The 27798-nt window shown below is 38.3% G+C and overlaps 1 protein-coding gene across 4 annotated transcripts in view; it reads right to left on the reverse strand.

Moving 5' to 3' along the window:
• The window catches only part of HDAC8 (histone deacetylase 8), a 245599-nt gene that overhangs the window by 151938 nt on the left and 65863 nt on the right, over positions 1 to 27798 (reverse strand). For all 4 annotated transcript variants that reach the window (XM_002831802.3, XM_009234984.3, XM_054544714.2 and 1 more), the window contains exons 5-7: positions 16164 to 16276; positions 11935 to 12012; positions 11281 to 11389 (exon numbers count right to left, since the gene is read on the reverse strand). In XM_002831802.3, coding sequence (XP_002831848.1) covers positions 11281 to 11389; positions 11935 to 12012; positions 16164 to 16276 — 300 coding nt within the window. The remainder of the gene's footprint in view (positions 1 to 11280; positions 11390 to 11934; positions 12013 to 16163; positions 16277 to 27798) is intronic.

A 27798-nucleotide genomic window follows, 5' to 3' on the forward strand; every position in this document is an offset into this window, starting at 1 on the left:
AATGCCGTCATACAATGAGGTGTGCAAGAAAGAGTTTGGGGATTGATTTTCATCATTAACTTGATATTGCATGGTTTTTGTGGGACTTAAAAAGAAATGCATTTTTATTACTTTAAGTACTGCACATAGAATAACTCCAACTCATCATATTTTAACAGTTATTTTTCTAGGGCAGGATGTATGTTAAACATGCCTATGTTAGAGTGTCTGGTGGATCATTTAGGATCAGTGGCCTGTTGCTTGATGAAATCCAGATCACTTCAATGAAATCCAGATGGGGAAACTGGATCTCTGGCAAAGGCTGCCAGATCTTCTCCATATGAAATCTCTCTAGTCTGTATGCAAATTCAAAACTCCATATCCTGGAAATCCCAAACCAATCAAGTGGCGCTCCGCTTCTTAGTTACTGGACTAAACACAGGGAAGCGATTCATTCTTCCCTGAGGAAATAAGCATTTCTTACATACATCTATCTTGGCACAAAAAGGGCTGGCTAAGCAAATTAATAGTGTAAACAGGACTGCACTGGGGAATGTTTGTCCTACTTAGGAGAATAAACTTTTTATGCACTTTGTGCATATCCACTTACATACAAATAATTGATATGCTAATTACAAATGATTCTTAAAGCCCCTTCCCTGAGGTGCTGTACTATGCTGTTAGTCTAGTTTGAATTACTAGCATGTCCAGTACTTGAAAGTAATAAAAATGCATTTAAAAATATCCCATGATTCAGACTGGCTTTCCTCTAATTAGGCTGAGTTAGTGGGGCTTGCCTGTATTTAAATAGGATAGATATTTTTCCACTTCACCCCTAACATGTTTAAGATGGTCTCCCTCCCCTCTCTATTCCTCCATCCCCCTCAACATGGAGCTGGCGCACACAAACCCCTTAGCTTCTGGCTCACTATGCAATGGTACTTGCATCACCTCCAGGCAAACACATTGCTTTTAGCCCCTGGCACACACACGTGCCCTTTTGCTTATTAACTTGTTAGCTGGTTAATTGATAAAGCTTTTTTTGAGGAGTTCTTTCCTTTAGTCCTTTTTTTTTTTTTTTTTTTGACGGAGTCTTGCTCTGTCACCTAGGCTGGAGTGCAGTGGTGTGATCTCGGCTCACTGTAACCTCCGCCTCCTGGGTTTTCAAGTGATTCAATCTGCCTCAGCCTCCCAAGTAGCTGGGACTACAGGCACGCACCACCAAGCCCACCTAATTTTTGTATTTTTAGTAGAGATGGGGTTTCACCAGGTTGGCCAGGCTGGTTTTGAGCTCCTGACTTCAAGTGATCTGCCCGCCTTAGCCTCCCAAAATGCTGGGATTACCGGTGTGAGCCACCGTGCCCGGCCCTTTAGTTCTTCTTTAAGTACCAATGGACATGGCTCTTTCCTGGTAGTACAATGGGTTAACAGTGCACACAGAGCAAAGTCCAGCCAACATAACATCAGGCTTTTTCATCAGGTGCTAGATACTGGGTTTAACTAAGTCTCTATATAGTCCTTGTCAACACATCACAATGAGGCAGCTCATCAGTCCTGGCAGCTGCTAGGTGTATGGCAATGTCAGGCACAGTCGTTCAAAGCCATAACATGTTGAAGCAAAACGTAAACAGTAGTTTTTCTAGGCTACACTGAAGGGACAGAGCAGTGACTAAAGAATGTGGGAGAGAGAGGATTAGGGCAGAGGTTGGTGGGGGTGCATGGTGGAGAGCAGCTGAGAGGAATAATATGAATTTTGATGTTAGAATATCCTATGAAGCCCAGATTATAGTCAAGTCTGGGGTTCTTTTCAGGGCAGAGTTATGTTAAAGAGTGTAATTTTCAAGATTTCCATTTAGGAGCAAGGTCCTCCTGTCTCTGGAGAGTTTCAGAACATGTTCTAGCATCAGAACTTATTCAACTGCTGCCAAAGAATCAGGTCACTTGCTCCAGGAAGCAGGGATCAGTCAGCATAACAAGAGACCAGAGAAGAGGCACATCAGAGAAATAGCACAAACCTACAGAATTCCAGAAGACTGTCTTCCTTGATACAAATGAAACAATATACCTATGAAGACTTATTTGCTCAGGGTGGGAGGGACTGTCATGATGGCAGGGCTACTTGGTGCAGTTCGGCAAACAGTCATAAAAGACATCAGTTGAGAGAGGAAGGAGAATATAAGAACTGTCTCTCTAACCATCTGGATTTAAAGCCCTAAGGATTAGGTGAGAGAAAACACCATTTCACCCCTGAAACCCTAAACAAATCCTGAGGACAGGCAGGGTGAGTTCACTGACTGAGGTTTCAGGATAACTCAGTGAAGCACAGTATCTCCCTCTTCCTAATTATCCTACATTCTGACACACTTAATGCCTCTTGAATTTAATATTTTAAAAGACACATCAAACTAGGAAGAATAAATGAATGGCTCACTTTGGCCTCATTTCCACCTGTGGCTAACAGTAACAGTAACTTTAGTGTCTGAGTCATCCATTTTCCAGAAACAACAGGTAATTTTACATCTGCCATACCCCAGAGAGGCAGGATAAAAGTTTATTAAATAGAACAAAAGCATTTAACACAAATACCTTACTTATAGAGGGCTGAGTTCAAAGTGCAAGGCTTATAGAATGAATTAGCAGCTTCTGTTACCTTAATCACTGGGCGAAAGTGAGCTAGTGATTATCAAGGTAGTGTAGCTGTGACCCAGATGAAGAGAGGTAGAATAAGTTTGTAAAGAATTTTTTATCAGTTCTTAGATTGTAATGAAATGGGGAATGTATTAGCTTGTGCTCATGCTGCTGTAAAGTCAGGAAACAACAGATGCTGGTGAGGCTGTGCAGAAGTAGAAATGCTTTTACACTGTTGGTGGGAGTGTAAATTAGTTCAACCATTGTGGAAGTCAGTGTTGTGATTCCTCAAGGATCTACTAGAAATACCATTTGACCCAGCAATCCCATTACTGGGTATATACCCAAAGGAATATAAATCATTCTATTATAAAGACACATGCACATGTATGTTTATTGCAGCACTATTTACAATAGCAGACTTGGAACCAACCCAAATGCCCATCAATGATAGACTGGATAAAGAAAATGTGGCATATATATACCATGGAATACTATGCAGCCATAAAAATGAATGAGTTCATGTCTTTTGCAGGGACATGGATGAAGCTGGAAGCCATCATTCTCAGAAAACTAACACTGGAACAGAAAACCAAACACTTTACGTTCTTACTCATAAGTGAGAGGTGAACAATGAGAACACATGGACACAGGGAGGGGAAACTCACACACTGGGGCTTGTCAGGGGGTGGGGGGCCAGGGGAGGGAGAGCCTTAGGACAAATACCTAATGCATATGGGGCTTAAAACCTAGATGATGGGTTGATAGGTGCAGCAAACCACCATAGCACATATATAACTATGTAACAAACCTGCACGTTCTGCACATATATCCTAGAACTTAAAGTGAAAAAAAAAAAGACTAGGTAATTTATAGAGGTTCTGCAGGGCTGGAGAAGCCTCAGGAAACTTACAATCGTGGCAGAAGGGGAAGCAAAGATGTCCTTCTTCACATGGCGGCAGGAGGAAGTGCACAGCGAAGGGGGGAAAGCCCCTTATAAAACTATCAGCTCTCATGAGAACTCACTATCATGAGAACAGCATGGGGGAATTGCCCCTATGATCTAATCACCTCCCATGAGTTCCCTCCCCCAACACGTGGGGATTACAATTTGGATTACAATTCAAGATGAAATTTGGGTGGGGACACAAAGCTAGACCATATCAGGGATAAAGATGGAAGGCTAAATAATTACTTGTTCTCACATGCAAATTTCTAGAGGGTTCATCCCTTCTCATCAAATGAAAGACAGTTTTAAAATATTTGTATTGCTTAAAATAGTTATTTATGAATATGTGTGTGTATGCATTGCTTTTGCCACATCGCCAGGCCTAAAGGAGTAAATTACACTTTTTGGGCTCTCTTTCACTGAAGATCTACCTGCTTCCTTTTTTTTTCTTGAGACAGAGTCTCACTCTGTCATACAGCCTAGAGTATAGTGGCACAATTTCAGCTCACTGCAACCTCTGTCTCCCAGGTTCAAGTGATTCTCCTGCCTCAGCCTCCTGAGTAGCTGGGATTATAGGTGCGTACCTATAATCCACACCTAGCTAATTTTTGTACTTTTAGTAGAGACGGGGTTTTATTATGTTGACCAGGCTGGTCTTGAACCCCTAGCCTCAATCAATCTGCCCACCTTGGCCTCCCAAAGTGCTAGGATTACAGGTGTGAGCCACCTGTGCCCGGCCCTACCTGCTTCTAAAATTGAATGATAACCTGGAGTCCCAGGTGGAAGATAAATTCTAGATGACTTATTATAATGAAAGAAAAACCTATCATAATTGAAACATCTCTTCTTTAAATATTAACAGTAAAAGTCAATAGTGAAAGGAAACACTTCCCTTAAATGCCCTTTAGTGATGTCCCTTGGTCCTCATTTTATTCAACTGGTACTGGTTGAACAGCTTAGCATGGATGGAGAATCTCTACCCTTTATGCAGATATGGTCTTCCATGAGGACCAAGAGGTGGTATAAATTTTGCCTACAGTTTAAAAATGCATGATGTTAAAAATTTTTAGCTATACTCATCTAAAACAACCACATGAAAAAGATGTAATTCCATGAGAAGACCTCTATAAAATGACAGGGGACACTATTCACTTTCTAAAGTAGGAAGTCAGGATGTTCTCCATTGCAAATGAAGGGAAAGGTGGATTTACAGAATCTGCATGTTTTCAAACTTTAGGAATTGAAAACCTAAGAAGTTAATTCTGGCAATATTTATTCTTGTTTTCTACCTATAAAATTACAAATTAAATCCTTGAAATTAAACAATTCTTTTTTGGGCAAAAATCTAAGTTGCACTTTCACAAACAAACACAATGGATTGCATATACTGTGGATCATGTGGTTCATTTGCATAGTTAAATGGTTTCTATTTTGGGGAGGGGATTTTCTGCAATCTCCTGAGATAAAGTTTTCCAAGAAGTCCCAGGGATGGTATTTTTTTCTTTGTTTGCAACCATTAAGTTTCTCACTTCCATGTGACAACTTTGGGGACAATATAGTCAATAGTTAAGAGGCAGACAGACATGGGTTCAAACTCAGGCTTCACCATTTACTAATTGTGAGAGCTTAAGCAAGTCAAACTTTTCTCCAGTTTTCTCATATCTCATGAGAAATCAGAACATATTACAATTCCCACTGTAAAATGGCAATACTAATAGCTACTTTAGTAGGTATTATAGATTGCGGCAGGGATCAAATGAAGCAATGTAAATATTTAGTGTAATTACTGGCACAGGCAAGGGTTCCCTTAGAGTTAAGCTCCAGGATGCAGGAGCCTCATCTGCCTCATTTGCAAGTACCAGTCATAGAGTAGACAATACATTTTTTGGCCAAATGAATGAATAAAATACTTTTATTATACTTAAAGATACACACACAAGAATGCATGTCAAATGTTAAGCACAGCATCAGGCAAACAATAAGCTATGTAGCTTGGTAGCTCCTCCCCCAACTCTCCTTCTTGTGGTTAATGTTTTTAAAACCCTATTGATATAGTTTGAATGTGTGTCCTTTCCAAATCTCATGTTGAAATGTGATCCCCAATGTTGGAGGTAGGGCCTGGTGGAAGGTATTTTGGTCTTGGAGGTGGATCCTTCATGAATGGCTTGGTGCTGTCCTCATGGTAATGAGTTAGTTCTCACTTTATGAGTTAATAAGAGCTGTTTGTTAAAAGAACCTGGAACTTCCTCCTTTTTCTCTTGCTCCCTCTTGTGTGATATGCTGACTCCCCCTTTGCCTTCCATCACGATTGTAAACTTCCTGAGGCCTCACCAGAAGCTGAGCAGATGCTGGCACCATGCTTTTACAGTCTGCAGAACTGTGAGCCAAATTAACCTCTTATTATTTATAAATAACTGTCACAGGTATTCCTTTATAACAATGCAAAACAGACTAACACACCTATAAAGTGACTTGAGGTGCTCAACTCTTTTGTAGGAAGCTCAGAGTGGCTTCAGAGAGCTGAATTTTGGCCCCAGACCCCAGGAATTGATCCTATGCCTAAAACACCACTGACATATATTTCAGAAGCAATGACAGAGTCTAAGAAAAATTCTCATGCCATAAACATAGAATATAAAGATATTATAATTTTTTTCTTCTTTGTTGGGTATCAATGGGGCTTAGTATAGACAGACAAAAAGATTCTACCCAGGAATAAAAACTTAAGCTTTAATGAGCTACTCCTTTAATGACTCTGCTGTTGTCCTAGAGAGCAAATCCTTTCTGGGTAGGCTACTTGGGTAAGGCTGTTAACAGCAGAATTAATGTTCCAGAAAAGTAGTTAAAGAGCTATAAAATAAATATTTAAGATAGAAAAGTGTAATATTTCTCTCATAAAAGGAAAGAGGTACAAATCTTAAGTTGTTTATTCACTTCTGGGGGCTCTGAATTTTTTTTAAGTTAATAGTCTTTGATGGGGAAGAAAAGGTTTCTTTCAATTTTGAGCTATACAATATAAGCCATAGAACTCAAGGCAAATAGGCCAAGGACCAAATACAGGTAGGTTCTTATTTTAATGACTACTATTATGAACTCTGGTTCACTAGAGTAAGGTTATTTCTCTGGATGGGTTGGTAGCTCTAACTAGTGGAGTTTTGCATATATAGATATAAACACTGCTACTGAATGAGAACTCCATTTTATAGAATCTTTTATAAGTCCTATTTGTTGAGAAGTCTGTTTAACAATGTATCTTCCTTTAGGTGAAATTACTAAGCTGAATAGTTGAATATTCATAATAAAACATGATTGTTTTTCAAAACTTTGAACTATCAACTTCACCCATACACATTATAAGCACTTCATATATGGTTTTCTTATGCGATATCTATTGATAATCAGATATTTAGTAAAGAAAACTTTCTGGCTGTTAGGGCTATAAAATGATAGGCAGGATGAGAATTAAGAAGTATCGGCACAATTCTAAATTTCTTCATTCAAACTTCACATATGTCATGGAAGTTCAGAGTAGACAAGTAGTTGGGTCATCCTGAAAGATTTGAGATTTCAGAGTAGTGCCCTACTACTATTTTTCAAAACCTCCCTTTAACCAACAGCAAGGTCATACTTGTTAGTGCCCTTTTCTCTCAGAATCCTTAACTATAAATGCTCCCAAAATCGTCAACACAGAGTTTTAGGTAATAGAGTAAACATTATTAAGACCATCTCAGATTGCATTCAAATATATTATACTTAGAGAGCAAATGGGTTAAACATAGGCAGTGTAATATTTCCTGTCTCAGATGATAAAACTTGGGAATTAGCAAACCCTCCCTTTCGCAAAGCAGCCTCCCTTTCCCACCAACCTTCATGGGTATATGCGTGTGTGGCCCAGGGATGGGGTGGTGGTGGGGTCAGGTTTAGGCCTTCACATACATCAAAAATATAGTATACCTTTATCATCTCTATACTAGGACTATAGGCTTCCATTTGAAGGAGGAGGTATGCTTACCAGAGCAATGTTGATGATGTTCCTTTATGCTGGTTAAAACAGGGCTCTACTTGTGATACCAACTCTAGCAGCTCTCATGAAAATTATGCGAAGCTTTTGGGAATTAGTGGCCCTTGCCCTTAGAATTGAATGATCTAGGGAGATCTCACTGTGAAATCTGTCATTTATATAAAATGGAGCTTGAGATCTTTTGGTGTTAGGAAATGTTCATGTAAAGATTCCATATCCAGTCTATTACAAAAAAACTCTAAGCCAATTTTTAACTGAAGGGGGTATGTTCAAGCTTAAACTAAAACCATTAAGTTCCTGCCTGCTAGCTGGCAAAGTAAAAAAGGCTACAGCAGAGGAAAAAACCATCTTAGAAAGGAAAAGAGGAAGAAAGAAAGGGAGGAAGGGAAGAACAAAGGAAGAAAAGGAAGGAAAAGGAGAAAAGGAAAAGACAAGAAAAGGAAGGAAGGAAGAAAAGTAAAGGAAAAAAGAAAGAAGGAAAAGGAAAAAGGAGCAATTCATGAGTAAACTAGAAATTAGGTGGCAAATAAAAATGAGAGCATCTTATAAGTGAACCAGCAATAAGAGGTCCTTTACACATCACAAGTAAGGAGTGAGCCAGAGAACCAGTGGGGTCATGAAATAAAAAGGATGAAAAGGGGCCAGGCGCGGTGGCTCACGCCTGTAATCCCAGCATTTTGGGAGGCTGAGGTGGGTGGTTCATGAGGTCAGGAGATCAAGACCATAGTGGCTAACATGGTGAAACCCTGTCTCTACTAAAAATACAAAAAAATTAGCCGGGTGTGGTGGCAGGCGCCTGTAGTCCCAGCTACTTGGGAGGCTGAGGCAGGAGAATGGCGTGAACCCGGGAGGCAGAGCTTGCAGTGAGCCTAGATCGCCGCCAGAGCGAGACTCCGTCTCAAAAATAAATAAATAAATAAATAAAATAAAATAAAATAAAAGGATGAAAAGAAGATAGTAGATAAACTGAATGACTTTTTATAAAAAGATTAAGCCATTCCTATGTGTAATATATCTTTTGAGGTAGGCAGAAGGGTCAGAGGTAACAATGGCAAATGTGTAAGAGACTGTTTCCAAGCCACATACCAGAAGTATTCAAAGGCATAATGCCTGGGACTGAGTGATCTAGTTACCAAGGCTGGCCCTCTGCAAAACTCTTGGCAAAGATTGTTGTGGTTTTTGGTACCCCTTTCCCTCTACTGCTCCACTATGCAATTCCTGCTCCTCAGAATACTCAAGGAGCTCATGCTCTGACCCTTTCACAATTCATTGTCAAGAATGGCACTGTGAAGCTACACTTCATCTCTCCTAAAAGTTTCTTTTTTTTTTAAAATTAGCCAGATATGGTATTGTGTGCCTGTTTGCCCCAGCTACTTGGGAAGCTGAAGCAAGGGGATCACTTGAATCCAGGAGGTCAAGGCTGCAGTGAGCCGTGATCACGCCATTGCACTCCAGCCTGGGCAACAAGGGAAGACCCTGTCCACCACCCCAAAAAAGAAAGGTTCTGTGAAACTATACTTCCATAGTACAGCAGGGGTGAGGATGAGAGGTTGTGCCAAAATTTCATTTTAAGGACTATTTCTAATTGCAGAATAAAAGTATGTTTCCTGTTAAAGGAATTTCAGGTATTAATCCAACAGATGGGAGAGATGTTTGGGCCAGGAAGCCTTCTTGGTACCCTTGGAATCAGAGGTGCCTTCACATAATGCCCTGACCAGACTTGACTTCTGAAGGAAAGCAAAGGAAAAAAATTATTATACCTCTAATGAAAACCTGGAACCTGTTATTCTGGATGATCACTGTGTGGCTTGCATTGCCAATGTGGGTCCACAGGCAAACGGGCCCTAGGAACTATAAACTGATGAGTGTCTGGTTCTTTAGTAGGCAAGCTGGAAGAATTTTTAATAAATGCTAGCCTCCGGTACACAAAAGCCATCAATCTATTGGGATGCGGGTGGCATCATGCTTTTTGTAAAGGGAAATCATGTGTAATCTTCTACAGATCTTTTCCTTGGGGCTAAACTTACTTTAAAAATGCTTCTGATTAGGTTTGATACCAAGGCTATTTTTAAACATGAATTACCATGGGATTTAAAACATTTTTTATCATGTAGTGGAACTGGTCTACAGAAAAAAAAAAAAAAAAGAGAAAATATAGGGTAGAAACAGATATTTTTTCTGACTGAAGAAGGATAAATAGACTTCCTTGGGGGTGGGCACTGGAAAATCCTCAAGTCTACAGATAATACTCAGCTTTCCCAGGCAGTGAAATGCCAAGTTGATGGGAGAAAAAGAAGATCTCAGGAGGTTTTATGATTGACAGATAACCTTCAATAGGGGCACATGTAAGGTGATCTATTTAGGGCTTTGTAAGGGGTACATGTAAGGTGATCCATTTAGGGTGATCCATCTAGGGAGCACTAGATATTACAAACTATACTTGCTAGATGATGAGTGCTGACCTTTCAATTAAGACCCAGGAAAGGGCTCGAGGAGACACTGTGGACAGTGCACTGAAGAGAAAAAAAAAAGGGGTAACAAAATCAGGCACTGTTAAGAAGGGGATTAAAAGAAAAACAAAATAATTCTCCTTTTACATAGAACTGCAGGATATCTTTATTGGTAAAGTTACATAAGCAGCTCTGATCTGTACATCTCAAGGACAGAAGAGAGCTTAAGGGGAACAAAGAAGGGCAATTAAACCATTGATGGCAGGCTCCAAAAAAAAAAAGGTTTTTTCAGTATGATAATACAGAGGTAGCCAGGAGACATGATCAAAATTATGAAGAGGCTTATGCTGCTGAATAACTGAATGATGACTTGGCTCACCAAATCTCTTGAGCTAAGAAGCACTTTTGAAGCATAAGTTTTTATTTTTTAATAGTTCTGCTTTGTTTATACAACTGCCAGTGATGATGGCCAGTGCAGGCAGGCTCCTTTGGGAAGAACCTCCACCAGAGGTTGGGAGAAATACGAGCTAAGTTGGGGAGGGAGCAAGAGTACCTCAATCCCCATTACTTACCTTCAGTAATGTTGACTGGCTGACTTCTAGTCGGATTTGCTTTCTCTGCCACCACTTGTGCCTGACCAATCTCAATTTTTATGACTATGAGTTTAACACAACCCCCCACCCCCATTCCATAGGGCTTTTCAACTGTAGTGGTCCACACATTGGCACCAATCTGTCTGTCTACGATTGTCTGTAACTTAATCCTTAGCCATGGTGTAGAAAGAACAGGTATCTGACTCCAATTTTAACACAGCGGATAGAAGGTAAGAATGCATGATGAATGCAATTCTCTAATATTTACACCAGTAGAAGAAAGCACAGGTCTCCATAACGAACCCTGACAACTGAAATGAACCCTGCCAGGTTAATGAAATAAGACACATGTAGGTTTCTTTAGCTAAGAAAGTAGCAAATAAGGGATTCTTCAGGATAGCCTAAAAGCTCTGCTCTTGGGATGGCCATAATCATACTGAGTAAGATCCAACCTGGAGCATGGCTCTGGTCCAACTGCTTGGCTCTGCCATACAGCAGATAGCTACTGATCAAATAAGCATAATGACCAGTATACAAAAGCTTTATAGGTATATAGATGTTTTCTTTTTTACATTATTCTTGTTTACATTGTGAGATGGGGGCCATTTCATCCTACAGAACTGCAATCCACTTATTATTGGCTCAGTGTTACTGCCATACCTTTCACAGATCTGGTAATATTTTTCGTCCTGTATGCCATCCTGAATGGGCACATTTACACTGTAGTACCGTCCCTTCCCTAGGCCAACATCAGACACGTCACCTGTTCCTATAAAAGAGACGAGCACTACGATCAGTTATTAGGAACATGAGAACCCAGAAAACTTAAAGGATTTCCTGACAGGGAAATTTCTAGGGAAAGAAATTAAGAAAAATAATATAAAGAAGTAACTATTGTAAACAATCTTGGAGAAGCAGGGAAACCATAACGAAACTGAAAAACCTCTATTTTCATCTTACTGGATCAAATGAAAAAATAAGAGATTAACTCCTTTGCTTGGCTTCATGCTTTTTAGGTTGACATAACATCAATTTATCACTGCAATTATTCAGGATGTTAGGAGTTGCATGGGGTGTCTACTAGTATAGTAAGCATAAGTGATCTGTTGACAGTCCATAAAAATCACCTGGAAAAAGAAACAGCTTTAATGTCATTCTTCTTGTTATTATCACCTGAGGTGACCTGTGTTAAAATTTTGCATAGGATTGTGGCAATAAGGCATTAACAGCATGGAACTGTCCAAGTATAAGAAATGTATAGAAGAATTTCAGTATTTAGTCATCAGATGTAATACTGAGTTTATGATCACTTGCCTGGGAAAAATCCTGGGGAGAATTTGTGCAGGGACACGGTCATGACTTTGGAGGTGAAACTGAAGGCGTCTTCTACACCTAACAGATAAAGAAACATCAAAAGAATCACTTCACATACGGCATTCCTATTTTCAACATCTGAAAATCTAGAAAGCAGCTGTGAGAAGCAGGATAGATGAGAAGGCAGCAATATAAAACTAACAAGCTGAGGAATAAAAGTAATACGAACCTCTGGTCTCTAATCTCGTAATTACAAGATGAGGTAGAACTTTGGCCCCAAGTGAAGTTTGGGGGTTCCTTTTCAAACTCATGGAAAACTATAACTGGACTTCCCCTTTCCAAGCAATGGGATGTCTGGGCTCTCTTTGACAACCTGTTCTAAAAAGTAGGGAAAGGCGACAGCCTAGAATTGAGGCATTATCAACAGAATTGAATAAGGGAAACTGGAACCATCTTACAAGTTGTATGTTTTTTCTTGTTTAAGTGGTTATAGTTAAAGTCTTGGGATTTTTTCCAAAGATGTACAATGTGATAACCCTTTGAAAAATATGACCAATACAAACATTAGCCATTATATACCGAAAACCTAATTATAAAGTGCCTTTCTATAATGCAGATTTGGTTATAAATAAGTAACTTATAGTACATCTTTCTGGCTAAAACATGGAAGGCTGAAAACAGCCATGACCTTGTCTCCTAATAGCAGCCTTATAACAGTGTTTTAAAACCTGAAGAAGGATGGGCAAGAAAGGGGTGTGTTTTCCATTTTAACCTAGTTAGTCAACGATTAGAGGCCTGGGAGATAAAAGCTGGGATTTAAAGTAAACCTCACAAGCCTCTACGTATACAGGTAAACACACTGCCCACCTCCACCCCTTTCCTCTCAGAATCACATATAGTCACACTATGTTCAGATAATCAATCTGTAAAATGGGAGGACTATTAGCAAATTCAGGTACTGTCCTCTTCTTACTTCAAACAAAGAAATTGTCTCTGTATTTATTTAATGTTTTCAGTCTTCACTACAGCCCAACAGCAACTTTAAAAAAATATTAACTCTATTTGTATATAACAGGTATGTTTGAATTTCCCAAGCCTTATGTTTTGCCCTAGGGAGGCAGTTAAAACCAGTTAAAGGCTCTAAGCAAAAAGCATGAAGTAAACAAAATAAAACAAACAAAATAAATGAAAATAGTATTTCAACTCAGAAATGAAGTCTTAAACAAGGATAATTCATGAAAATCCTGATTATTGATCAATCCAGAAATGTTGTACCAATTTACACTTGGACCAATCATGTATGAGAGTTCCCAAACTATTGTTATTCTCTTTAATCTTAGGCAGAAAGAATGGTCTTGCTCTAATTTGCCTTTCTTTGAGTATTAGAGTGTTGAGCACCTTTTCATAAGTTTAGTGGCCATTTGTATTTCTTCTCGTGGGAAATACCACTATGCACAGTTATAAAATCATATTTAAAAAGGAGATGTACACAGACAGGAGGAAACTATGGACTTGGTGGGAAAGAGGAGAGTGGTTAGGTAGATGAAAGAAGGCAAAGATGGGGTAGGGGTGGCTAGTGAAGCCACCACAGGATGCTAGTTATGTAATCATGGGAGATTTAAAATAAACCAAATGCATAAGAGTTGGGGGGTGGGGCAGGGGTCACTGTAAGGGAGGTGCTGAAGAGGGGAAATAAACTGAAATGAAACACACCATAAAAGTTGGCTAAAACAGGAAACTCTGAAGGGTGTAGAAATAACATTGCAAATGGAAAGAACAGTTTCAGGTGACAGTTTCAGTTCGTTCTTATATGGTTCTGTAGAGTTGATTGTATTCTTAAACTCTGATACTAATAGTTTGAATTTCACAATCATTCATTGATCAAATATTTTAATGAGCCACTACTATATGCATAGTACTGTTGGTTCAAGGCATTATGTAAAACAGGAAGAAGTAAACAACTTGATCTTTGCTCTGAAGGAACTTATAGTTTCTATGAGAAGAGAAGACACAGACACATTAAAAAATTAATTAAAAATACAAGGCAATATGTAATGAAATATCAAATTGGTGATATGAACAATACGGGACTTGAGAGGAGGGAGAGAACACTTGAGCTGGAGTGGTCAGGGCAAATCTGTTACTGTTACTGTTGCAAAACTTGAACAAATGGGTAGAACTTGGGACAGGTGAAACAAAACTAAATTAGGAAAAAAGGAGGCAAAGTCAGGGAGGTGGGAATAATGAGACATGTCTGGGAACACTGAGCCATGTCATGAATAGTGAGACATGTCATGAATAGTTAGACATGCTCATTGAGTAGTGTAGCCTGGACAGCAAGTAATGAGAGATAAGGGTGGAAAGATGAGGTGAGGCCTATTCAAGGTAGGCCTTGAAAGACTAGGTAAAGAGTGTGGACTACCTTGAAGACCACTGTTTTTCAAAGTGTGGCCTGTAGAACAGCTGAGGTATTAAAACGTAGTTTCTTTGGTTCCATGCCAGACCTACTAAATCTGAATATCTGGTGGATATGGCCCAGCAATCTGCATTTTAAAACAAACTTCTCCAGGTCATCGTGACGCACTTTCAAGTTTGAGAACCATTGCTGTAGGCCAGGGGTCAACGAACTAAGTGGCTAAATAGTAAACATTTTCGGCTTTGCAAACCACTCAAGGTCTCTATTGCACACGCACACACATATATACACACACACAGACATATTTTTTAAAAATATATTTTCTCTTTTATAACCCTTTAAAAATGGAAAAACCATTCTTATTTTATTTTTTAAGAGACAATGCCTTGCTCTGTCGCCTAAGCTGATGTGCAGTGGCATGATCATAATTCACTACAGCCTCGACCTCCTGGGCTCAAGCGATCCTCCTGCCTCAGCTTCCTAAGTAGCTAGGAATATAAGCACACAACACCAAACTCAGTTAATTTTTTTCAAGATGGGGGTTTCACTTTGTTGCCCAGGCTGGTCTCAAACTCATGGTTTCAAACAGTCCTCCCACTTCGGCCTTCCAAAATATTGGGATCACAGGCATGAGCGACTGCACTTGACTGGAAAAACCATTCTTAACCATTCTTAGCTTACTGGCCATACAAAAACAAGCCATAGGTCAAATGCTACCCCTTGTTATAGGCAATAAAGAGTCTCTGAAGGCTTTTGAGCAAGGCTATGTTTTGCACTAGTTGAGCATTCAGATATTCAGTGAAAATGGTTCTCAAAGTAGTATATTGGTGGTTTTAACCTCTCTTCTCTGTTACCTTTAATTTTCTGTCATCGTTCCACGGTAGCATCCATGCAGATGAAGCGCCTCTGGAAAGGTTCCCTCAACAATTTCATCTTTTTCTCTGTTTTGGCAGTGGAGCTGACCCTAACTTCAGACATATAATATTCTTTTCCTCTCTATGCCTTGATTATGTTTGTTTGTCTGAAAAAAAAAATCCCTGGAGACAGGGAAATGGCAATCATTGATGTGAGGGAGGAGTATTTTTAACTAAGAGTTTACGGGATAAGTGTTCTTAAATAAATGGAAATATACTACATGTCCCAGACAGGATTTCTTAAAGAAACAGAATGTGGCAACCGTCACTGGAGCTCTACATTCTAGATGAAAAATACATAGGAGGGTCGGATAAATCCTGTCAGTGGAGTCTTCTAAGAGAGGATTAATGGGTTAAGGCAAACTGTTAAGTGATTCTGCTATTAAATGTTAGGGAAGATGTCCTGTTTGTACAGCACTAAATATTTTAGCAATACAAAGAAAATGGCACAGATTCTGATCACTACATGAGTTGGCAACCTATTGGTGAAAAATTCAGAATGTTAGCCCATCATACGCCCATTCTATCTTGAGAAAAGCATCAGTGAAAAGAGACAAGACTGTCATCCCTATAGATTTCCTTAGAATGAATGGAAATGGCCTGAGGGAGGTTACTGAGCACTGGAGTAAACACTAGGTAAGATTTTCACTTCTTAACATTCTCTATTAGTTCTAGAGGTTTGCCACAGGAGGAGAGAGGAGAGGAAATTACAGGAGCCTGGCTTGGGCAGCAAAGCAGGAATTGCATCAATCAGAGGAATCACTACACTACCTACTTTATATTCTCAATTAGGAAAATTTCAATTACAGCAGACATTTCTACCAGTTGCCTAGAAGCAGCTTAACTGATAAAAACCTGCTGTCCTAGCAGCAAAGCATCTTTAAAACCAAAGGGCTTACCATCTCCATGGTGCAGATCCAAATCCACGTAGAGAATACGCTCAAATTTCCGTCGCAATCGTAATATTCCCAGGACAGCATCATTGAGATAACAAAAACCAGATGCTTCATCTCTGTAAGAAAACAAGTTGCTACAGCCAACAGCCAAAAAGCAATCCAAGGGAGTCTTTACAGCCAAGGATCTAACCCTTGAGATCTAGTCCCCTAAAGTTCCCCCTTCTTTTAAGAAAAACAAAAATCCATCTACTAAGATTATAAGTAAATGACCCAGAATGATCAGGGAATGAAGTGTTTCAGTAAAGTAAATATTCGGGTAAACTGGTAACATTTTCCATTCATGATCCCAGATTTTCAAAGCATTGGAATATTATAACTATATTGAACAAGAGAGAACCACCTTTCCCTGGATTTAGGAATCACTTCAAAAAATTTGTATACCCTGGGGTCATCATGAGGAACACTGGTAATCACTTACAGGACTTTAAGAAAGCTAGAATCTAGAAGAGGCCTTAAAGACAATCTTGCTCAGCCAGATGTAGAAGACGTTAGAGATTGGATTCTCTGTACTGACCCTATGACATAACCTAGAATTTTTAAAAAGTTAGTTTTGCACTTGTTGCTCATAAAAGCTGAGTGTAGAATATACAAATGCATAATCTCCTGGGCAGTATAATGTGGTTGCCTGTCTGTAAATGCAATTATTACAACGAAGAGTGAAGCAGTCTTTTCTAAAGTTATTTTGTTTTCTTCACTAAAATTCTCTTCATTGACTTCACTGGTGTCCTTTAACTTTTGTGCTATCAGTGATACTGCGTCACTTTAACCCCTTGTCAAGGTTAACCCGCTCTTTTACTACACGTCCATTAAGCCTTGCTGATTAGATGTAAAATAACATTCTTTATCATCAAGAGTGTGTTTAAGTTATTTTTAAGGCCTCATCCTAAATGCTTAATTTATTTTGCTTCCACAGACACTTCAAATATCCAGCCCATTTTTTCTGAGTTCTCCTTGAGATTGCCTAGGCATAAGCAACAGTTAAAATGGCATCTTTGCCACTATGAAACTGTAAAGCTCTTTGTAGTGCCTTCACAATGCATAAACTTCTTCATGAAATCTCTTCCATAATAACATTTCATATTCTAAATAATGCCCTGGTTCACAGGCTGAATCAATAAGACACGTACACTGGCAAGCAGAAGGTTGGTAAAAATATCTTTAGACACTGACTTTGCTTCATGATGGTGAACTCGGCAATCATCTAGCCAAAGAATAGCTTGGCCTTAGGTATGCAACCAGTTAGAGACCAATTAAAGAAAAAGATTTCTCCATCTATGAATTCTCTTTAAATAAGAATTAAATGTGTGATTTTGGAAGTTCTTAGATGCAAATGCTATTTTCCAATTATGAAAAGCTTACATTTTGTAAGTTTACTGCCTTAGCATATTAAAAAAAGAGATAATTTGCCGTCCTTCTGAACATCAATAACTTTTAGGTAGATGGGACGGAACACTAAGTGCTAGGCAAAAAGAGGAGAGAGATGTGGAGGAAGAGTACAAATCAATACAAAACATACTTCCTTTCCTCACAGAACTTACAACTAAATTGGGGAGATAAGGCATAAACACAGAAGAAAAAACCCCAATCATCCAAACAAAAAAGGCAACCAGAAATATGGCAGATAAAGGAGAATACAGAGAAAAGCTATAGACAAAATTGACAAAGTAGACTCTTCTCATTGACAACATTGAGGTTTACCTGAGCCCTGTGCTTTTGCAAAAACAGTGATGGTTAAGAAACCCTCCACCCATTTGCGTTACGAGAAATGGCAAAATGCAAAGGACCACATTGCCCTGGCATATTCTAAGGAAAGACTCATCTCTCTCCTTCCTCAGCATGCCCATAAGACTGGTAGATGACTCCTTTATTTACCTGCCTCCATTAAGCAGGTGGCCCCCTTCCTTTTCTTTAAGATGTTCCTTACACTAATGAACATTCTCCTCATGGCAATAGCCTGAATAATAATAATGATGATGATGATGATGTCTATCATTCAGAAAGGCCTTTATGTCTCATTGTGTGAATTTGTAACATTTTTCTGCCTCTGGGTAGTATTACTAAATTAGATGATAAAATCTCTTAAAGGAGCTCTATTCTCATTGGCTTATAGAAATAATAAGTGTTTAGATAAATAGAATATTCCTAAAATCCCCAGAAAATAAGGAAATTGAACGTTCAAGATTTTCAATATGCTAAAAAAAGTATTCCTATAAAAACAAACTCAAATACTTCAAGAATTCAAGTTCATATAATTTAGGTAAATCTTGGGCAAATGAGACTAATTTAGTAATTTTTGGCTTACTAAAACCAGCCATGTCTTTTCTGATTTATCAGTGTTGGGCATAATATACAGGTAGATTTTTTTTCTACTTGAGTATATTCTTCCTCAACATAGACAGGTTTACTGATTGAATCAGCTAATATTACTTCTCCTAAGTGTTTATGATTATTAAAAATGTAAATTTGTTTAACCAAGTTGAGTCATTATTCTGACAAACTTTATTTCAACAGTAATTATGTTTTGTGGTATATCAACTTGAAGATAATCTACAAAATCTTTAGGTAACTAAAAACTTTGGGCTGATACTAAATTGAATTAATGAATATTCATTACATACCTAGACCATTTCTAAGTAAGAGAATGCTGAAATATTAGTTATTACATATAATTTGTATGTTTTTGCTTCTTATTTCTACATGCTGCAGAGAAGTTATGTATACTTGGGCCTGGTAATGAACATGTTATTTTTTGCCAATTAAAGAAGTTGTTATAAAGGATGCATATAGATATAGAAAGTTGTAGAGGGATCACAGAAAGGGAATTTTATTTGTTGAGGTGGCTGGCTAAGGTTTGATGAATTGATTTATAATATTTCCAAAAAGAACTTTAGTATCAAATATTCTGATGCAAAGCTAGAATTTGGTTTCCTCACTGTTAAAATGCCAAAAAAAAAAAAAAAAAAAGATTTGTTCTTTCACCTTGTTGAAAGAGAAGTGGTAGAAAGAATTAGGTTTATTCAATATATTACTATTGAGGAGTTGCATGGGAAGAGTTGTCAAATCAGAAGAGATGCTTTGCTTTTTCTAGGTTAAATTGTTATAGGTAAAATGTTATTAGCATAAACATTTTAGAAATTGTATGCTATATGGAACGTTTCTACAGATTCATTAGTGCTATCACTGGCCGAGATATGTCAGAATCCTGATGCTGCTTTGCTAGATATTAGATAACTATAGTATAGTGTTTTCAGTAATAATTTCAGTTTTTTAAAATGTTAACTTGGTCTCCACATTGCTTCTTTGTTTTGAATCTAGCATTTTTCCAGTCATTAGTTTTCAACTGGGGATTCACATCATTTACCTATGAAATTCTGTTAATATACACATGTTTAAGAACTATTCCAGATTACTGAATCTCTTTACTTGATGTTCTTGATATATTCTGGGTATATTCAACCTATATGCTTGGTATATTGATGATATATTATGTCAGGATTATTATATGTTATATCTGAGTCTTTTTTCTCTATAAAGATGATGTTCATGCATTTTTATAAATTACATATAATACCCTCTCTTCTTTGAAAATAGGATTTCTACAGTTTGGATATTTGGCCTTCCAAGCCTCATGTTGAAATTTGATCCCCAGTGTTGGAGGTGGGCCTAGTAGGAAGTGTTGGGTCATGGGGGTGTATCCCTTACAAATGGCTTGGTTGTGATCTCACAGTAATGAGTGAGTTCTCACTCTATTAGTTCCTGCTAGAGTTCCCCTGAGAGCTGGTTGTTAAAAAGAGCCTGGCATCTTCTCCTTCTCTCTTGCTTCCTCTCTCACCATGTGATTTGCACACGTGGCTTCCCTTTACCTTCTGTCATAAGTGGAGGCAGCTTGAAGCCCTCACCAGAAGCAGATACTGGCCACATGCTTCTTGTACAGACTGCAGAGCTGCAAGCCAAATATCTCTTTTCTTTATAAATTACCCAGACTCAGGTATTCCTTTAGAGGAACACAGATGTACTAAGACAAGGTCTAATCATTATGTATATAGACATTTTGTCTGGATCTGATAGACCTCTACAGAACTCTCCACCCAAAAACAACAAAATATACACTCTTCTCATTGCCACATAGCACATACTCTAAAATCAACCACATAATTGGACATAAAGCAATCCCTAGCAAGTGCAAAATAACTGAAATCATACCACCAAATACACTCTTGGTACACAGCACAGTAAAAATAGGAGTCAAGACTGAGAAAATCACTCAAAGCCATGCAACAAAATAATTACATGGAAACTAAACAACATGCTCCTGAATAACTTTTGAGTAAATAATAAAATTAAGGCAAAAATCAAGAAGTTATTTGAAACTAATAAGAAAATAGATACAATACACCAGAATCTCTGGGAAGCAGCTAAGGCAGTGTTAAGAGGGAAACTCCTAGCACTAAATGCCCATATCAAAAAGGTAGAAAGATCTCAAATTAAGAACTTAACATTACAACTGAATTAGAGAAGCAAGAACAAATCAACCCCAAAGCTAGCAGAAGACAAGAAATAACCAAAATCAGAGCTGAACTGAAGGAAATTGAGACATGAAAAACCATTCAAAAGATCGATGAATGCAAAAGTTGGGTTTTTGAAAAAATTAATAAGATAGGCCGCTAGCTAGACTAACAAAGAAGAAAAGAAAGAAGATCCAAATAAACACAATTAGAAATGATGAAGGGAATGTTACCACTGACCCCACAGAAGCAAAAAGAACCAGCAGAAACTATGATGAACACTCTATGCACACAAACTAGAAAATCCAGAAGAGATGGATAAATTCCTGGACATATACACCCTCCTAAGACTGAACCAGGGAGAAACTGATACCCTAAACAGACCAATAATGAGCTCCAGAATTGAATCAGTAATAAATAGCTTTACCAACCAAAAAAAGCCTGGCACTTGATAGATTCACAGCCAAATTCTACCAGATGTATAAAGAAAGCTGGTACTATTCCTACTGAAACTATTCCAAAAAATTTAGGAGGAGGGACTCCTCCTCGACTCATTCTATGAGAGCAGCATCATCCTGATACAAAAACCTGGCAGAGACACAACAAAAAAGAAAACATCAAGCCAATATCCTTGATGAATATTAATACAAAAATCCTCAACAAAATAATTGCAAACCGAATCCAGCAACACAACAAAATGCTAATCCACCATGATCAAGTAGGCTTCATCTCTACAATGCAAGGTTGGCTCAATATATGCAAATCAATAAATGTGATTCATCACATAAACAGAACTAAAGACAAAAACTACATGATCATCTCAATAGACGCAGAGAAGGCTTTCAATAAAATTCAACACCCCTTCATGTTAAAAACTCTCAATAGGTATTGAAGGAACATATCTCAAAATAATAACAGCCATCTATAACAAACCCATAGCCAACATCATACTGAATGGGCAAAAGCTGGAAGCATTCCCTTTGAAAACTGGCACAAGACAAAGATGTTCTCTCTCACGACTCCTATTCAACATAGTATTGGAAGTCCCAGTCAGAGCAATCAGGTAAGAGAAAGAAATAATGGGCATCCAAATAGGAAGAGAGGAAGTCAAACTATGTCTGCAGATGACACGGTTCTATATCTAGAAAACCTCATAATCTCAGCCCAAAAGCTCCTTCAGCTGATAAACAGCTTCAGCAAAGTTTCAGGATACAAAATCAATGTACAAAAAATCACTAGCGTTCCTACATACCAACAATAGTCAACCCAAGAACCAAATCATGAAAGAACTCCCATTCACAATTGACACAAAAAGAATAAAATACCTAGGAATACAGCTTACCAGGGAGGTGAAAGATCTCTATAATGAGAATTACAAAACACTGCTCAAATAAATCAAAGAAGACACAAACAAATGGAAAAACATCCCATGCTCATGGATAGGAGGAATCAATATAATTAAAATGGCCATACTGCTCAAAGCAACTTACAGATTCAATGCTATACCTATCAAAATACGTGTGACATTCTTCACAGAACTAGAAAAAACTATCTTAAAATTCATATGGAACCAAAAAAGAGCCCAAATGGCCAAGACAATCCTAAGCAAAAAGAACAAAGCTTGAAGCATCATGTTACCCAACTTCAAACTACACTACAGGCTGACAGTAACCAAAACAGCATGGTACTGGTACAAAAACAGATACATAGACCAATGGAACAGAATAGAGAGCCCAGAAATAAGGCTGCACACCTATCACCATCTGATCTTCAACAAAGCTGACAAGAGCAAGCAATGGGGGAAAGACTCCCTATTCAGTAAATGGTGCTGGGATAACTAGCTAGCCATATTCAGAAGATTGAAGCTAGACCCCTTTCTTATAGGATATACAAAAATTAACTCAAGATGGATCAAAGACTTAAATGTAAAACCCAAAACTATAAAAGCCCTGGAAGACAACCTAGGTAATACCATTCTGAACATAGGAACGGGCAAAGATTTCATGACAAAGACAACAAATACAATTTCAACAAAAGCAAAAATTGACAAATGAGATCTAATTAAACTTCAGAGCTTCTGCACAGCAAAATAAACTATCAACAGAGTAAACAGATAACCTAGAGAATAGGAGAAAATATTTGCAAACTATGCATCTGCCAAAGGTCTAATATCCAGCATCTTTAAGGAACTTAACAAGTTTACAAGAGAAAAACAAAAACCCAATTAAAAAGTAGGCAAGGGATATGAACAGGTACTTTTCAAAAGACGACATACATGTGGCCAACAAGCATAGGAAAAAAAGCTCAATATCAATGATCATTAGAGAAATGCAAATCAAAGCCACAATGAGATACCATCTCACACCAGTCAGAGTGGCTACTATTAAAAATTCAAAAAAATAACACATGCTGAAGAGGTTGCAGAGAAAAGAAAACACTTATACCCTGTTGATGGGAGAGTAAACCAGTTCAACCATTGAGGAAAGCAGTATGGTGATTCCTCAAAGAGTTAAAAGTAGAACTACCATTTGACTCAGCAATCCCACAACTGTGTATATACCAAGAGGAATATAAATCATTCTACCATAAAGACACATGCACGTGAATGTTCATTGTGGCACTATTCACAACAACAAAGACCTGGAATGCTCATCAGTGCCGCATGTTCTCACTCATAAGTGGGAACTAAATGATGAGAACTCATGAACACAAAGAAGGAAACAACAGACACTGGGATCTATTGAGGGTGGAGGGTGAGAGGAAGGAGAAGAGCAGAAAAGATAACAGTTGGGTACTGGGCTTAATACCTGGGTGATGAAATAATCTGTATGACAAACCCCTGTGACACAAGTTTACCAAGTAACAGACCTTCACAAGTATCCCCGAACCTAAACTAAAAATTTTTAAGAAAATAGATATTTTGGCTGGGCGTGGTGGCTCATGCCTGTAATCCCAGCACTTTGGGAGGCTGAGGCGGGCAGATCACAAGGTTAGGAAATTGAGATCATCCTGGCTAACACAGTGAAACCCCGTCTCTACTAAAAATACGAAAAAAAAATTAGCCGGGCGTGGTGGCACACGCCTGTAGTCCCAGCTACTCAGGAGGCTGAGGCAGGAGAATCACTTGAACCCGGGAGGAGGAGGTTGCAGTGAGCGGAGATCATGCCACTGCACTACAGCCTGGGCAACAGAGTGAGACTCTATCTAAAAAAAAAAAAAAAAAAAAAAATGATATTTTGTCGAAAAAAAATTTTTGGATTGACTTGTATCTCATTTTCCATGCCACAGAAGCTACACCTCTTTGTCAGTTGCTTTATTATTCTTGTAATGAACTCTTATTGTATTTTTCCCTTTTGAAAATGATCAGCAATAAGTTAACCATAGCTGTTGTAAGTCTTTTATCAGCTACAGGTAGACAGCTTTTTATGTTTTACACCAATTCTTCCCTGAAAGCATTGCAATCAGCTACAAGCTAGAGGGCTTCATCTTCAACAAAGCACTTTTTCAGAGTCCCGTGGAAAAGAACTATGCCAGGTACTTTTGTGTACAGGCTTATGATGAGATGGTTTAAACAACTTTGAGACCACACTAGTGAACTGAGGCAAGATTTTGAGAACTCTAGTTGAGAAGCAAGTGAGATAATAAGATAGTGCTAACCCAAGGTGGAGTGGAAAAAGAACTAATTACATAGACCTGAATGACAGAAGGAATGATTTGGGTTTTGTCTGGAATATTGCTAAAGCTTTAATATTCTGTTTTCTGGATATATAAGAAACTCACTTCCTATTTCTCTTTTCTCTTACACTATCTATAATTCATAACTCTCTAGTAGACCATGCTTTTGTAAACTGAAATGAAACGTTTGTAAATGATATCTTATACCCCTGAGTTCTCCAGGATTTGGAAACTCTCATTGAGTATTCTTATTTTCATAGCAATATAAATATCTGCATTGGTTCAATAAAAATCTGTCTGCCCTTCTTACCACATCATGATTAGAAACACTGGTAAGTAACCAAGGCCTTGCCTGGAATGTCATATTTGTGAATGATGCTCACTGAATCAGATATGATCAGACACTTTTAAGGAACTAAGGCTGACTTTATGGAGCCAATGCATACAAAGCCTTCTCGGGAAAACTAGCCTGGTACCTGACTTACAGGGTTCTCAGCCTTACAACTGAGTAAGGAAGGTTACTTCCTGGCAAGTCTTAGAAGCTTAGGATATTTTGTCGACCTCAAAAAGAGAACAGTTCTCCCACATTTATAGATACAGCAAGTAAAATCTTCTTAGCTTGATAGGCTTTTAAAATTTCAAATTGAGATTCCTTATGAAAACTTCGAGCAAAGCAAGCTTAAGGTCTATTTGGTAAATTACCATTCTTACTGTGCCTATGTAAATAATCAGGCTAAATCTAATGAGACTTAATTTTTCCTTTTTAATATTTTTATTGAGGCAAAACTTACATAAAATTAATCATTTTAAAGTGTACAATTTAGTGGCATTTAGTACCTTTATAATACTGTGTAACCTTCACCTCAACCTAGTTCTAAAACATTTCCATTACCTCAAAAGAAAACCCATGCTCATTAAACATTCACTTCTTACACTCTCATCCCCCTTCCAGCCTCTGACAACCACTAATCTGTGTTGGGTCTCTGTGGATTTACCTATTTTGGATATTTTATATGTGTAATCACACAATATGTGATCTTTTATGTCTGGCTTCTTTCACTTAATATAATGTGCTTGAGGTTCATCCATGTTGTAGCATATGCCAGTACTCTGTTCTTTTTTTAGAGCTGAATAATATTCCATCACACACACACACACACACACACACACATGCACACACACGCACACATACACACACACCCACACACCCCACATTGTGTTTATCCATTCATCTGTTGACGAATGGGTAATATTTGTGTTGTTTTCATTGTATGGCAATTGTGAATAGTGCTGCTATAAACATTTGTGCATAAGTATTCGTTTGAGTACTTGTTTGCAATTCTTTTGAATATTTATACTTAGAAGTGGAATTTTTAGGTCATATTGTAATTCTATGTTTAACTTTTGAGGAACGACCAAACTGTTTTCCAAGGTAGTTGCACCATTTTACTTTCTCGCCAGCAGTGTATAAGGGCTTCAATTTCTCCACGTCCTCACCAGCACTTGTTATTTTCCAGTTATTTTTGTTGTTAAATTCTAGCCATCCTAGTATGTGTGAAGTGATATCTACTTGTGGATCTGGTTTGCATTTTCCTGATGACTAATGATGTCAAGCATTGTTTTATGAGCTTGTTGTCCATTTGTATACCTTCTTTGGAGATATGTCTATTCAAGTCCTTTGCCCATTTTTAAATTTTTAATCTTTTAAAATTTTTAAAAATTTAAAATTTTTTTAATTTTTTTTTTTTGCTGTTGAGTTATAAGAGTTCTTTTTATATTACGGATGTCACACACTTATTGGATATATGATTTGCACATATTTTCTCTCATTCTGCAGGTTGTTGTTTCACTTTGTTGATAAATATCCTTTGAAGCCCCAAAGCTTTACATTTTGATGAACTCCAGTTTAACTATTTTTCTTTTGTTTTTTGAGACCAGCCTTATTTTGCATTCAAGAATAATCTTTCTTGAGATTATCTTTAGTCAAAAGGAAGTGACTATAGAGAGAAATTTTGTGTTTCAGCAGAAAACTCTGCCTCATCTACGACACACCATTCTAGGTTATCAGAGTCTAGTCCTATTCACTGTCTTTGAGCTATTTTGTACCTACTTATAAGCTACAGGTTACTGATGGATGGGCAAACTATCTTGTCTCGTGGAGATATAATTGAATTCCTTAGGGCTAGGCACAGTGGCTCATGCTGTAATCCCAGCACTTTGGGAGGCTGGGGTGGGAGGATTGCTTGAGGCTGGGAGTTCAAGACCTCATCTTCACAAAAAGTTTTAAAAATTAGCTGGGCATGCACCTTTAGTCCTAGCTACTCAGGAGGCTGAGGCAGGAGGATTGCTTCAGCCTGGGAGTCTGAGGCTGCAGTGGGCTATGATCGTGCCACTGCACTCTAGCCTGGGTGAAGAGACTCTGTTTCAAAAAAAAAAAAAATTAGATAATTGACTTCCTTTTCTTCTGTGGAAAAACCAGTTTTGGCACCTACTTGTAAATCAAACTGGATCTTGTTAACTTGTCCAAATTGTCAATCTTTACCAAATTTTCAGTTCTTCTAGGTTACTTCAATATCTGGCTAATATCCTCCAAACTAACTTTTCCGAGTTTTCTCCCTCCCACCTGACTCTGAGCCACTGAGAACTAAAACCTGACTGCCCAAATCCCTATTGGGACTCTAGGTTGTCTTGGAGCTTGCCCTCTTTTCCAGGATCTGAGGCAGCCCTGCAAGCTAAACCCCAGTGGCTCAATATAAACCTAGACGAACACAGAACTGCAGCCGATCATGCATGACTAGAATTCTCCTTGAACAAGCTGCTGCCTAGACTATAATAGAAGTTGTAAGAAATGCTCAAGTCATGCATACCTTTTACATGAAAGATGAGTGTCTTAGTCCATTTAGTGTTGCTATAACAGAATACCTGAGGCTGGATAACTTATAAAGAAAAGAGGTTTATTTGGCTTATAATTCCGGTGGCTGGAAAGTTCAAAATTGGGCAGCTGCATCTGGTAAGGGCCTCCCTCATACTGCTTCCATTCATGGCAGAAAGCAGAAGGAGAGCAGGTGTGTGCAAAGAGATCACATGGTGAGAGAGAAAGCAAGAGAGAGAAACTGAGGACACTAGTCTTTTTTAAAACAACTCAGTCATGTGGGAACAAATCCATTCCCATGAGAGAATAAAAACTCACTCACTTCTGCAGGAGGGCATTAATTTAGTCATGAGATATCTGCCCCCATGACCCAAATACCTCCCATTAGGCCCCACCTCTTAACATTGGGGATTAAATTCAACATGAGTTTTGGCAGGGGGAAACCACATATAAACCATAGCAGTAACCAAGACTGTGGACAAACAACATTGCCAAGAGTACCCATACCCTAGCTCCATGAGTGGTG

The sequence above is a fragment of the Pongo abelii genome, chromosome X, assembly GCF_028885655.2.
Source record: "Pongo abelii isolate AG06213 chromosome X, NHGRI_mPonAbe1-v2.0_pri, whole genome shotgun sequence".
In the NCBI taxonomy this organism is placed as follows: domain Eukaryota; kingdom Metazoa; phylum Chordata; class Mammalia; order Primates; family Hominidae; genus Pongo; species Pongo abelii.